Raw genomic sequence first — 12,507 nt, 5'->3', positions numbered from 1 at the left:
TCATGAGGTAATTTAGGAGAAATATCTGGTCGATCAACCAATGGCCAAAATTATCTACTCTCTTACGTGGACCAGACAGTTTAATAATCTGATTTCTATAAATTTAAATGCATTTAAATGTTGAGTTTAATTTACTATCATTTAGAATTACAGATATCTTAAAAATCAATTAGTATCCTTGTATGCCTAATATATTATACTTATCACATATTTTTTCAATTTTATTCCCTTCTTCCACACATAAACTGTCTGTCATGCCCAAACTATCTTGAATAAATGATTACTTGGCTTATGAGTAATGGAATTAATTCCAATTTTGGGTTTTAATTAAGAAGAATTGGGTTGAATAAAGCCATACCAAAGAAATAAACACTATTATATTTAAGAAATAATAGTGTGTTCATTTGGATTTGTTCCAGACAACTGCGAATGGAAAATATAAAATGGAACATACTTTAATTCACAGGCTGAAACTTACGATGCCATATTAAAAATGGACAAAAAGTTTGACCTACTGAACGATATTGTATGACTTATTGGAACTTACATTATCTTGTACTAATTGCCTCTCTGACTAATTGTAACTATTAAATATATGACAAGACCAAATCAATGCAATTACTACCCTAAATCACTCAGGAGTTAACTTACAAGATAAATCTGGTCGGACAATCAATGGTCACAATTATCTACTCTCTTACGTAGTTCTGACAGTTTAATAATCTGATTTCTATAAATTTAAATGCATTTAAACGTCAAGTTTAATTTACTATCACTTAGAATTACAGTTTGAATTGAGTAATAAAAGGACTAGTAGATTGTTCCTCTCAAATTGGAAAGAATTAATTAAACCAGTATTTTAAAATATTTTCTTCAAATATTATCCGCATCAGATGCATTAAAAAATCAATTAATACCCTTGTGAATCTAATACAATATAATCATCATATATAGTTTTCAAGTTTCTTCCCTTTTTCCACTCATGAACTGCATGTCATGGTCAAACAGTCATGAATAAATTAATTACTTGGCTTATGAGTAATGGAATCAACTCCAATTTAGGGTTTTAACTAAAAAGAATTGGATACTATCTAACATCTTATCTGATAATAACATCTATTATAGGCTGAATAAACTTTTAATGGAAGAGTAATGAAGTGTAGGCACAGTAATAAAAACCACTCCAAAGAAATAAACACTATAATATCTTAGAAATAATAATGTGTCGAATTGGATTTGTTCCAGACAACTGCGAAAGAGAAATATACAATGGAACATGCTTTGATTAGTTTTAATTCAAAGTCTAAAACGTATGATGCCATATTAGAGATGGGCAAAATGTTTGACCTACTGGACCATATTGTATGACTTATTGGTACATAAACTATCTTGTATTAGTTGCCTCTCTGACTAATTGTTACCATTAAACATATGATTACATCAAATCAATGCAATTACTTCCCTAAATCACTTGTGAGTTAATTTACAAGATAAATCTGGTCGAACAGGCTATAACCAAAATTATCAGCTCTCTTATGTGGATCTGACAGTTTAATAATCTGATTTCTATAAATTTAAATGTATTTAAACGTCGAGTTTAATTTATTACAACTTAGAATTGCTGTTGGAATTGAGTAATAAAAGGACTAGTAGATTGTTCCTCTCAAATTGGAAAGAATTAATCAACCTTTTAAACATGTACTTCAAAAATGATCCTCATTGATTAAAAAATCAATTAATATTCTTGTATATATCTAATACATCATATATATTTTTCAAGTTTCTTCCCTTATTTCACTCGTGAACTGTCTGTCATTGCCAAACTTATGAGTAATGGAATCAACCCCAATTTAGGGCTTTAACTAAGAAGAATTGAATACTATATAACATTTTATCTGATAACATTTATTATAGGGTGAATAAACTGTTGTAAAGGGGTAATAACGAATGCAACACAATAAAACCACCCCAAAGAAACAAGCATCATTATCCCTTATAAATAATAATGTGTTCAAATGGATTTGTTCCAAACAAAACAGAAAGAGGAACAAACTCGATTAATTTTAATTCTCAGACTAAAACTCACGATGCTAAAATAATTATGGACAAACAATTTAACCCTCTGAAAGGTTTTGTATGACTTATTATCTATCCTATCGTCTCTCTAGCTGATTGTTACTATTAAACATGTGACAAGATCAATTCAATCCAATTATTATTCACATTATTCACAAGATAAATCTGGCAGAATATCCAACAGTCAAAGATAATGTACGTCACATGTAATAATATGCAATTGTCAGTTTAATAATCGGATTTCAACACATTCTAATGCATTTAAACACCGAATTTGCATTTGCTGTTTTAATTGGTTTTGAATTGAGTGGGAGATTGACAGATTTTCAAGCTCCTAAATCAAATTCGTACGAAAATAATTAACTGAATAGTTAGATTAAAGTACAAACTTTCTTTCACCTAATGTCTAAAATAAATCAATTAATTTCCTTATGTTATTAATAAATTATAATAATTTCAATATATTACTTGTAATTCGTCACATGGACACTTTCTTCACTTCCATACGTGCACAGTTTCTCACAAAATAAATGTTATAATAAATTGCTTGGATTATGGCTAATGGGATCAACGTTAATTGCGGATTTTACTTAAAAAATTGGGCACTATCTAACATCTGTCTATAACTAATTCTATATTTTCTCTTTGTTACAATATACCAAAGAAAATTATGCAATTCTTAAAAAACATATCGTAAAAGTAACCAATAGTAACAATTACTGAGACTTTTGATCGTGAGAAAACACTATCGACAATATTTTTTTAATTGCCGTTAATAAACCGCCAAATACATTAATAACAATGAAATTAATTCATAACATTAACGTTGCTGCAGTTATAACCATCTAATGAAATGGATTATAAAAAGTGGAATTAATTGTAATTTGACATACTTGCTCCGTTTCAGTCTAGTTGACGTGTAATACCATCACCCGACACGCACCTCGCATCTCGTTTTACTTAATGTCTAATTAAGACAAGCGATTAATTAAGGTGCCAAAAACCGGCAACATTCTCTCCCGTTGTGCTGTACCGGTTTGTTAAATTATTGTTTTGTTACAGAGGTGACGGTCGAGTACCACAAGGGGCTGCCCCAGGTGACGGTGCCGCTGCCCAGCCGCAGGGAGCGGTGCCGTTTCACCCTCAAACCGATCTCGAACACGGTCGGCGACTTCCTCCACATGCTGCGCAACGAAGACAAGGGCATAGATCGGGTGGTGATCAAGGCCAGGGACGGTACGAGGATAGCGTCTTCGAACACGATCGAGAGTCTGCTCGACGACGATTTCAGGCTGATCATCAACGACTGTTCGTACAACGTCAACACGCCGAAGCAGGAACGGCTAACCGGCGAGGAAGTGCAGAGGTAAGACGGTTTGATGAATATTTTCGCCTCGGGATCATCTTGGAAGTTTTAAGTGGGAAATGATTAAGCTTACTTGCCGCTTTTATAGTTGGAACGTAAAGCTCCAGCGAGTTTTCTTGCACCAAGATAATAAGTTAATTAATGTTTGGCTGCCACTGTTATAGAGTGTCTTACAAAGAGGACAAAGTTTTTCTTATTAACCTTATTAAAAAAGCTATTATTTATTAAAAATTCTAAAAATTCGTAAAATTGAAAGATATTATAAAACATAGTTTATATAAAAATTTAGTTGGTGTGATTATTTATACATTTTTACGTGTTTCTTGAGAAACCTTCTCTTAAATATGTTTCTGAGGTTTAATTTTGTTTTTGTTAAAATAAATAATGTAATTAATTTTTTTATTAATTAACATCTTTAATATTTAAATTAACTTCTTAATATTTGTTGTTATTGTTTAACATATATAATATAAAATAAAATATAAAAAAATAACATATAGACTATTGTTCTTGTTTTACATATATAATATAAACAAAATATAAAAAAATATGAATAATATAGGCTATACAAAAATATAGAATATACAGAAATACTGAATATGCAGAATACACAAAATATACAGAATAAATAGAATACACAGAATATACAGATTACATAGAATACACAGGATTTGTAGAATATACAGGATATATAGATTACACAAAATATACAGAATACAGAGAATATATAGAATACACAGAATACACAAAGAATAGACTAAATACACAATATATACATAAAATACTGAATATACATAATAAACAAAATACACAGAATATGTTAAATATATAGAATATACTAAAAATACAGAATATATAAAATATATAGAATACATAGAATATACAGAATACAAAGAATAGACTGAATACACAGAATATGTTAAATGTATAGAATACAGAGAAAATAGAGTATATACAGAATACAGAGAACATCCAGAATACTCGGAATATACAGAATACAGAGAATATATAGAATACACAGAATATTCAGAATACCAAGAATAGACAGAATACATAAAATATACAAAATAGACAGGATATACTGAATATACAAAATATACAGAATACACAGAATATACTGAATATCCAGAAAATACAGAATATATAAAATATACAGAATACAAAGAATAGGCACAATACACAGAATATACATAAAATAATGAATATACAGAATGCACAAAATACACAGAATATACTGAATATATAGAATACATAGAAAATACAGTATAAATATATATAAATATATAGAATACAGAGAACATACAGAATACTCAGAATATAAAGAATATGAGAATATATAGAATAGACAGAATGCACAGAATATATAGAGTACACAAAATATACCGAGTATACAGAATATTCAAAATACACAGAATATTCAGAATACACAAAATATACAAAATATGTTATATATAGAATATGTTAAATATATAGAATACACTGAAAATACAGAATATACAGAATACAGAGAATATACAGAAAATACAGAATATACCAAATATACAGAATACAAAGAATAGACAAACACGGAATATATAGAATAAACGTAGAAAATACAGTATATACAAAATATACAGAATGAAAATAACATACAGAATACTCAGAATATACAGAATAAATAAAATATACAAAATAGTCAGAATATACTAAATATACAAAATATAGAGAATACAGAGAATATCTAGAATACACAGAATATATAGATAGACACAATACATGGAATATATAGAATACAGAAAATATATAGAATAGACAGAATGAACAGAATACTGAAAACTGAGTATACAGAATATATACAGTATACATAATATACAGAGTATACAGAATATACAAAATAGACAGAATACTCAGAATATACATAAAATACAGAATACATAAAATGTTTTGTTGTTTTACATATATATTATAATAATACAGAGAATAGGCAGAATGCACAGAAATATACAAATTATATAGAATAAACAGGAATTACAGAATAAACAAAATGTACAAAAAATACAGAATATACAAGATAAAATAAAAAATATATAAAAACTATAAAATATAAAGATTTTTCACTTGTTCACTGTTTTAACATATTGACCTCTTGGACATTTGAATTAACTTTGTAACGTTTTTTATAATTAACAATTTTTTTAACAAGCAATGTAAAGCATATCTTCTTTGAAACATGCACTCTGTACTGCATCAACCAAAGAAAAATTAGCATTTAAATTACCAAAATGAATTAAATTACGTTTCGTAAAGACACGTCTGTTCTAACTTTATGTTTGCTCTTCTCAAATCTTGTCGGTGGTTGTAGAAAATGTTCCACCCTGCAATTTTTATGAGTGCATCAATCAAATTAAAACCGGTAATTCCCCGAGATTTCCTTATTTTCGTCGGCACGATGAGTCACCTTAAATTATGACACACGCCGAATCGGCCGCCCTGCAAGTTCCTGGCTCCGGGCCAGGATGCACTTTTAATTCCGGAGATGCGAGAGAAATTGGCCGATGTATAAATTACGGACGGGGCGAACTGGATCAAGGGCGCCGGACGTTTTTCGTTGGTCTGGAAACTGTGAATTTTTCATATTGGACACTTTAAACTTTTGAATTTATTCGTACGGCGTACACATATGTTTAAATCGTGAGCGGGTTGGAAAGTAAAAATTTTAGTTTTGCCGGCCCCGTTAATGTCGACGGGGATTGATGTTTTATTTGAAAGTGTGTATTTTTAATGAACTCACGTAAAAAAAACTGTCGCTTTCACTTGATAGCTCTAAATAAATTGTGAATTGGCCAATTTAAAAAGTTAGAATTGTATTTTGTTGGCGTCTGGACGAAATTAAAATGTCTCTGCGAATTTGAGTCGGGTCTTTTAATTATGTGAGAATGGGAATACAATGCTACACCAAAAGAATAAATTAAAATTTTAAACTAGACTTTATAGAAGTTAACTAATGGTGTACTTTATTAAAATGTGTGAATTAGGCTACAAGAAAATCTGTTTATATTTATTAAAATTGAAACATATATTTTATTCCACCTTTTACCATACATTTCAGACTTGTTTTCCAATTGTCCATCATCCCCTATCACAACATGTAACCAAGCAATCTGTTTATAAGAAAACACGTCCATCGAAGTGAAAAACACCATTCATATACATAATAGAAACATTAAACAATCTATATTTATATATGTAAACAAGAATCCACCCCAAAACCGTAAATAAGAAATTCGTTCCAAGGGGAAACAGTCCGTCAAGCAAATGTGATTGATAACAAGTCAAATTGCTACAAATTGCCACGTTTACTTCCCCTTTTTACGACGACGTTGATTGAAGGGAATTAATTGTTGATTTATGTTTTGCAGGTTAAGCGATGTAAAAAACTTAGTCAGCCAACTTTACGAAGCTTTACACGTCAGGGAGCACCACCTCACTAAAGAAGCTGAACTGACCACACAACTAGAAACGTTACAACAAGAACTGTTGCCTTTAGAAGAAGTAAGTAACACACACTTTAGTTGAAGTTAAAATTTAGCTTTCATGGGACCTAATTCGGTTCACCCTGTGTACAGAATACACAGAATATACAAAATATACAGAATATACAGACTATAGAGGACATACAGAATATAAAGAACATACAGAATACACAGAATACATAGAATATACAGACTATTCAGTTTATACAGAATACATGGAATACACAAAATATACAGAATACATAGAATATACAGACTATTTAGCATATACAGAATACATAGAATGTACAAAATACTCAGAATACATAAAATATACAGACTATTCAGTATATACAGAATACACAGAATATATAGAATATTCAGACTATTCAGCATATACAGAATACATAGAATGTACAAAATACATAGAAAATACAAATTATTCAGCATATACAAAATACTTAGAATATACATAATTGACAGGAAACACAGAGAATGCAGAATACATAGAACATATAGACTATTCATATACACAATACATAGAATATACAGAATAAACAGAATACATAGAATATACAGAATACATAGAATATATAGAATATTCAGACTATTCAGCATATATAGAATACATAGAATATACAGACCATGCAGTATATGCAAATAACAGAATATACAGACTATTCAGCATATACAGAATACATGGAATATACAGACTATTCAGAATATTCATAATAGACAGAATATACAGACTATTCATCATATATAGAATACATAGAATATACAGAATACACAAAATATCCAGAATCTACAGAATATACAAAATATTCAGACTATACAGAATGTACAAAATATACACAATATATACAATGATTAAAACTTAAACCTTGATCCAATTTCAGCAACTTCTTTGTATTGAAAGTGCTCATGTTAATGATTTCTTTAAAGTGTACATAGAATTGTTTTATTTTTGTTCTGTGTCTAAATTAGATTCACAAAACGTGACATGTAACATACAATATTGGAATTTGTCGTTGGAGGTGAATGCAATTTAAAATCACGTTCCGACAACTCTATTGAACGGTTCGATTGTCGCATTTAAACCCGCAAATCCAGACCGTTCCGGGACTGATTTTTATAAATATTTGCGTTCACAATTCTATTCAATTACCGACATAATTGATCCCAATGGTCAAACAACATTTAATAAATTCAATAGTTGAATTAGTATCCAAAAACTACGCATCAGGTTCAAAAAGTATTTGACCCAGTCTCAAAGAAAGTGGTTTATCCTACGATTTAAATAAGGAAATTTATATGTCATACCTTGGAGCCTAAAATATCGATTTACACTTCATTTAAATATGTGTATTTATTATGTTAAACCTCGTTTCTAATAATATCATCAATTAATTTATAAATAATAAGTAAAAAACAAACCATGGTGGTGCCTTATAAACTTCATCGAGGATGTAAATAACACAGGTAACTGTAACACCTCATTAAACTCCTAGACGATAGATGGCGAATGTAAATATTTTGAAAATTTAGATTTAAAATTAAATTACAATCACAAATAGTCGAGCATTTTCTAATTATATTTACAAATCACAATATAAAACATACAATATTGGAATTTGTCGCTAGAAGTGAATTCGATTTAAAATCACGTTCAGACAACCGTATTGAACAGTTCGATTGCCGCATTTAAACCCACAAATCCAAACCAGTCTAGGACTGATTTCTATAAATATTTATACCACAATTCAATTCAATTACCAATATAATTGAATGTAGTGATCAAACAAGATCTAATATATGAAACTCTGATTAATAGGAACGAATCTTTTAATTTTAAACCAGAGTGTAAATTCGCTAATTAACTAAAACATATTTGTATCACATTAATTGTTCAAATGTTCAACTATTATCCAAAAAAATGTTGACTAGATGAGCTACAAAAATTTTTTGAACCAGCCTTAATGATTTTTATCATCAATTAATTCATAGATAATAAGTAATAAACAAACCAGCCTTTTAAACTTCAGGATGTAAATTATACAGGTAACTGTAAAACTTAGTTAATCCCCTATACTATAGATGGCGAATATAAATATTTTAAAAATACAGATTTAAAAACACATGTAGTAGAGAATTTTTTATGAGTTAGCTCAGTCTCAAAATTACTTTTATCCCGTGCACAAACTTTGCAGTGTTTCCAGCTAAGAACCATTTGTTAAAATTAGTTTTCGTGTCGATATTCCGGCTCATATTTTCCCATAAGACAAGTACTACACGCCCCGCGAATCACTGACTTTCCAATACATCGGATTCGTGATAAAAATTTCATGTCCGTCATGGAATTTAAACTCACGTTCTGTTACAATAACTCTCCGTCAGATTCATTTATTTCAGAGCGGATTATTTGGGCGTTTTTATGAACCGTGACGATTTTAATTCCCTACTGAAATTTTATTGAATGGTATTTACTGGAAATTCTACGTACTTAGTTTTTTTATGAAACTTTAATCTTCTTTATGTTTCATATTGATAGGAAAGTGATTCACTTAGCAAGAGGAAGAAAAAATTTAATCATGGTTCAATATTTATTTATTAAATTATTTTTTGAGCAATACTGTTTCATAAAGTGTAAATTAGTTTTATACAGGATTGATTATTTATTAAAATTCAAATTTTCCATTCGTGGCACAAATGCATTGTTTTAATTGTTGGATAAATTAAACAAAAACAACAATATTAAAACAGTAACATAAATAAAATGCTTAAAACACAACAAATATTAGTTTCGCAGAAAGCTCCTGTCATCGTTTCAAAACCCATTGCACATTTTGTTTAGATTTCAACACCCGGTGATGTTCAGGAAATTACTGCGATGATAGAAAACTCGGCAATAAATGCACAGTAGTAAACAGTTCATATAATTACTCAATTATTTCTACATTGTTTCTGGTTCTATCCGATTAAACAACTGCCAACAAATTGAAATATGTTCTGGAACCTGTTTGACTGTCCGGAATGCAATTTATGTGGCCCAATGGAAAATTGTAAGGAGCCTCGAAGATAAATAATACGTCCACGGCCGAAACGTACCCGTCTATTTTCCGGACAGAAACTTTCGTTCAAGCAAAAAATACACAAAACTCCCACACGAATCCGACATTAAAGTATAAATATTAAAACTTTCCGAATACACGCAAACACCATTTCCATATTAACGATCCGCTTTTTTTTTAAAAAAAAAAAAGGTAACAAACACTTTGTTATTTTAATTTTACAGTACGGTACATTAATTTCGTGCTTTTTTGGCAACATATTTGCAGTGAATGGTGTGAAGTTTTTTGTATTATTTTTTAGGCCACTGACATAAATTGGTTTATTTATGGGCGTCATTGTGCCGGAGCAACAAGGAAGTCTCGGTGAAAAGGGTTTATCTTAATGCCCTTTGTGTTGGATCTTTGAACATCGATTTACACTTAACTTAAATGTCTGTATTTATTATGTAAATATAACTTGTTTTTGTTACTAACTTAAATAAAATAGACGTAATAAATAATAAAAATAGTGCCTCCCAACAACCATGTATTTAGTTCCTTGAGGTAGGATGTAAATAACGTAGAAAACTGTAGAACGTAGTTAATCCTCTGATTGACAGATGGCGCCTCTAGTATTTTATAGACTCAGATATTAAATTAACAAAGAATTTTCCTAATTATGTGCAAATAACTGCAAAATTACAAAGGGCATTTACTGGAAATTGTCCGTTTATTGACATAAATTTTTATTTACATTGTACTCTAAACAAACTCTGGCCATTAAAGTAATAACGGTACATCTCATAATTAGGAAGGTGCGTTTAATTATTATATTAGTTGGCCGTCAGATCAATAGCTTCGCACTGCGTAACTAATCAAAAGACACGCCTTTGCCACATGTGATTTTTTTTACCTCGCCTGACGTGTTTTACGGTCATTTAGTGGTTAACGCATTAATTTTATTGATTGTCACGTCCACAATCGTGGTCTGATCACTGCCGAACGTCGTGAATGTGCAAATGATGTTCCACAACCCTTTGGTATTTAACAGGTGTACGTCCGGTCACGGCGAGACGTGATATTTCGACCGTAAGTGGTATTTCGCGACCTATTTCCGGACCTCGTCACAAGAACCGGAACGTGGTCTCACGTAATCGGGACACCGTCCCGTTTTTAGGACCTTTTCGTCCATTTTCCACCGCATTTGATGCGCCAGAATGGGGTCAACTTAAATAATCCACTTCGTAATAAATTGAATTAATAAAATATTTAATATTGAAATATTAAATTTATTTATTTATAACTAAGAAACAGTAAAGTGAACATTAAATAAATAATCAGTCTTCAACTTCAGAATACTCGTCATTGTCAGCAGCAGCTTCTGGGGTGTAGTGTCTGTATTCAGGTTTCAACTCCCACATGTACTTGTGGGGAGTCTTCATGTTGTAGACGCAGTACTCCTTGAGGATCTCCTTGAGGTAGCCTATCGGCTGCTTAGTGATTCTTACCAAGTCCTTGATGTTGTAGTACTGGTGGTTCTCGAAGACCTTGAACAGCATTTGCAGGACGACGTCTTTGTCTTCACGCACCCTCCTGCCCTCTGTCTTCTTCCACCTGTTGTAGTCTATGTTGTTTTGGTGGTCGGATACCGGCTTGAACTTGGTCACAGCCCTGTCCAGTATCTGCACCTTGTTGCTGGACAGGGATGCCGTTTTGACGTTCGATATGACCTTCTTGTACATGTCCTTGGGGTTCGGCCTGCACGACAGACGCTGGATGATGTTGCACTCCATCTCCATGTTAAGAGGCCCGACCGGTGTAATCCCCTGATAGGGCACGTCTTCGGAAAACACGATTATCTTCTCCTTTTCGACCGGTGTGATGTCCACCACGTAATTCATCGGGACTTCAGGCGGTTTTTCGGGGTTTACGTTCATTACACGCGGGGATAATTCGAGAAATACCTCCTTGGGTGGCGATGTGATTCTGAGTCTGGCCACTTCTGAGCCGATGGGAGCCTCTTCCCATTTTTGGGCTACGAATTTCGGTATTTTTACGAGCCAGGCGTTGCGTACCAGCTTTCTCAAGTCCACGTTGTGGCTGTTTGAGTCTTTGGGTTCTTTTTCCGACATTCTACTGGTGCTAGATCACTTTTCTGTGGGAGCAGTGACGTATTGACAAATTTAGGTTATGTGATTTAATCAATTTATTCATAGACATAAATATTTTAAATCTTCTGACTTTATACATTCTGACGTTTAATAAAATAATAAAAAAGAGGTAAGTTTTAAATAAAAGTTATTGGACTATAAAATTAGTTTAAGGTGGTCAAACTTTAACTTAGGAAATATATAGACCCAAAAGTTTTCTACAAGATAAGTTTTAGGATATACATATAACCGATAATCTGCCACAATATCTTTTCTTTTACATTCAAAAACTCATAAAAAACAAAAATTAACAAAAATTTATTTGTTTATCACGTCATGTACATTTCCATAAGAGTTTGATTTCATAAATAAAA

At 31.2% G+C, this 12,507-nt stretch overlaps 2 protein-coding genes across 2 annotated transcripts in view; one reads left to right on the top strand and one right to left on the bottom strand.

Annotated features, from left to right (window-relative positions):
* LOC109603214 (calcium uniporter protein, mitochondrial) overlaps positions 1–12,507 on the top strand; it is a 98,177-nt gene that overhangs the window by 80,653 nt on the left and 5,017 nt on the right. Inside the window, exons 3-4 of the mRNA XM_049966843.1 lie at positions 3,139–3,442; positions 6,841–6,973. Coding sequence (XP_049822800.1) covers positions 3,139–3,442; positions 6,841–6,973 — 437 coding nt within the window. The remainder of the gene's footprint in view (positions 1–3,138; positions 3,443–6,840; positions 6,974–12,507) is intronic.
* LOC109607196 (general transcription factor IIF subunit 2-like) lies at positions 11,255–12,148 on the bottom strand. The gene has a single exon (XM_020023715.2). The coding sequence runs from the start codon at positions 12,113–12,115 to the stop codon at positions 11,321–11,323; it is 795 nt and encodes a 264-aa protein (XP_019879274.1). The 5' UTR covers positions 12,116–12,148; the 3' UTR covers positions 11,255–11,320.

This window comes from Aethina tumida, chromosome 4 (genome assembly GCF_024364675.1).
Source record: "Aethina tumida isolate Nest 87 chromosome 4, icAetTumi1.1, whole genome shotgun sequence".
Taxonomy (NCBI): domain Eukaryota; kingdom Metazoa; phylum Arthropoda; class Insecta; order Coleoptera; family Nitidulidae; genus Aethina; species Aethina tumida.
This window is presented reverse-complemented; position numbering and strand designations above follow the sequence as displayed.

Bases quoted from the DNA above. Each gene is read 5' to 3' on its own strand.
- LOC109607196 (XM_020023715.2), bottom strand. From the start codon at position 12,115: ATGTCGGAAAAAGAACCCAAAGACTCAAACAGCCACAACGTGGACTTG.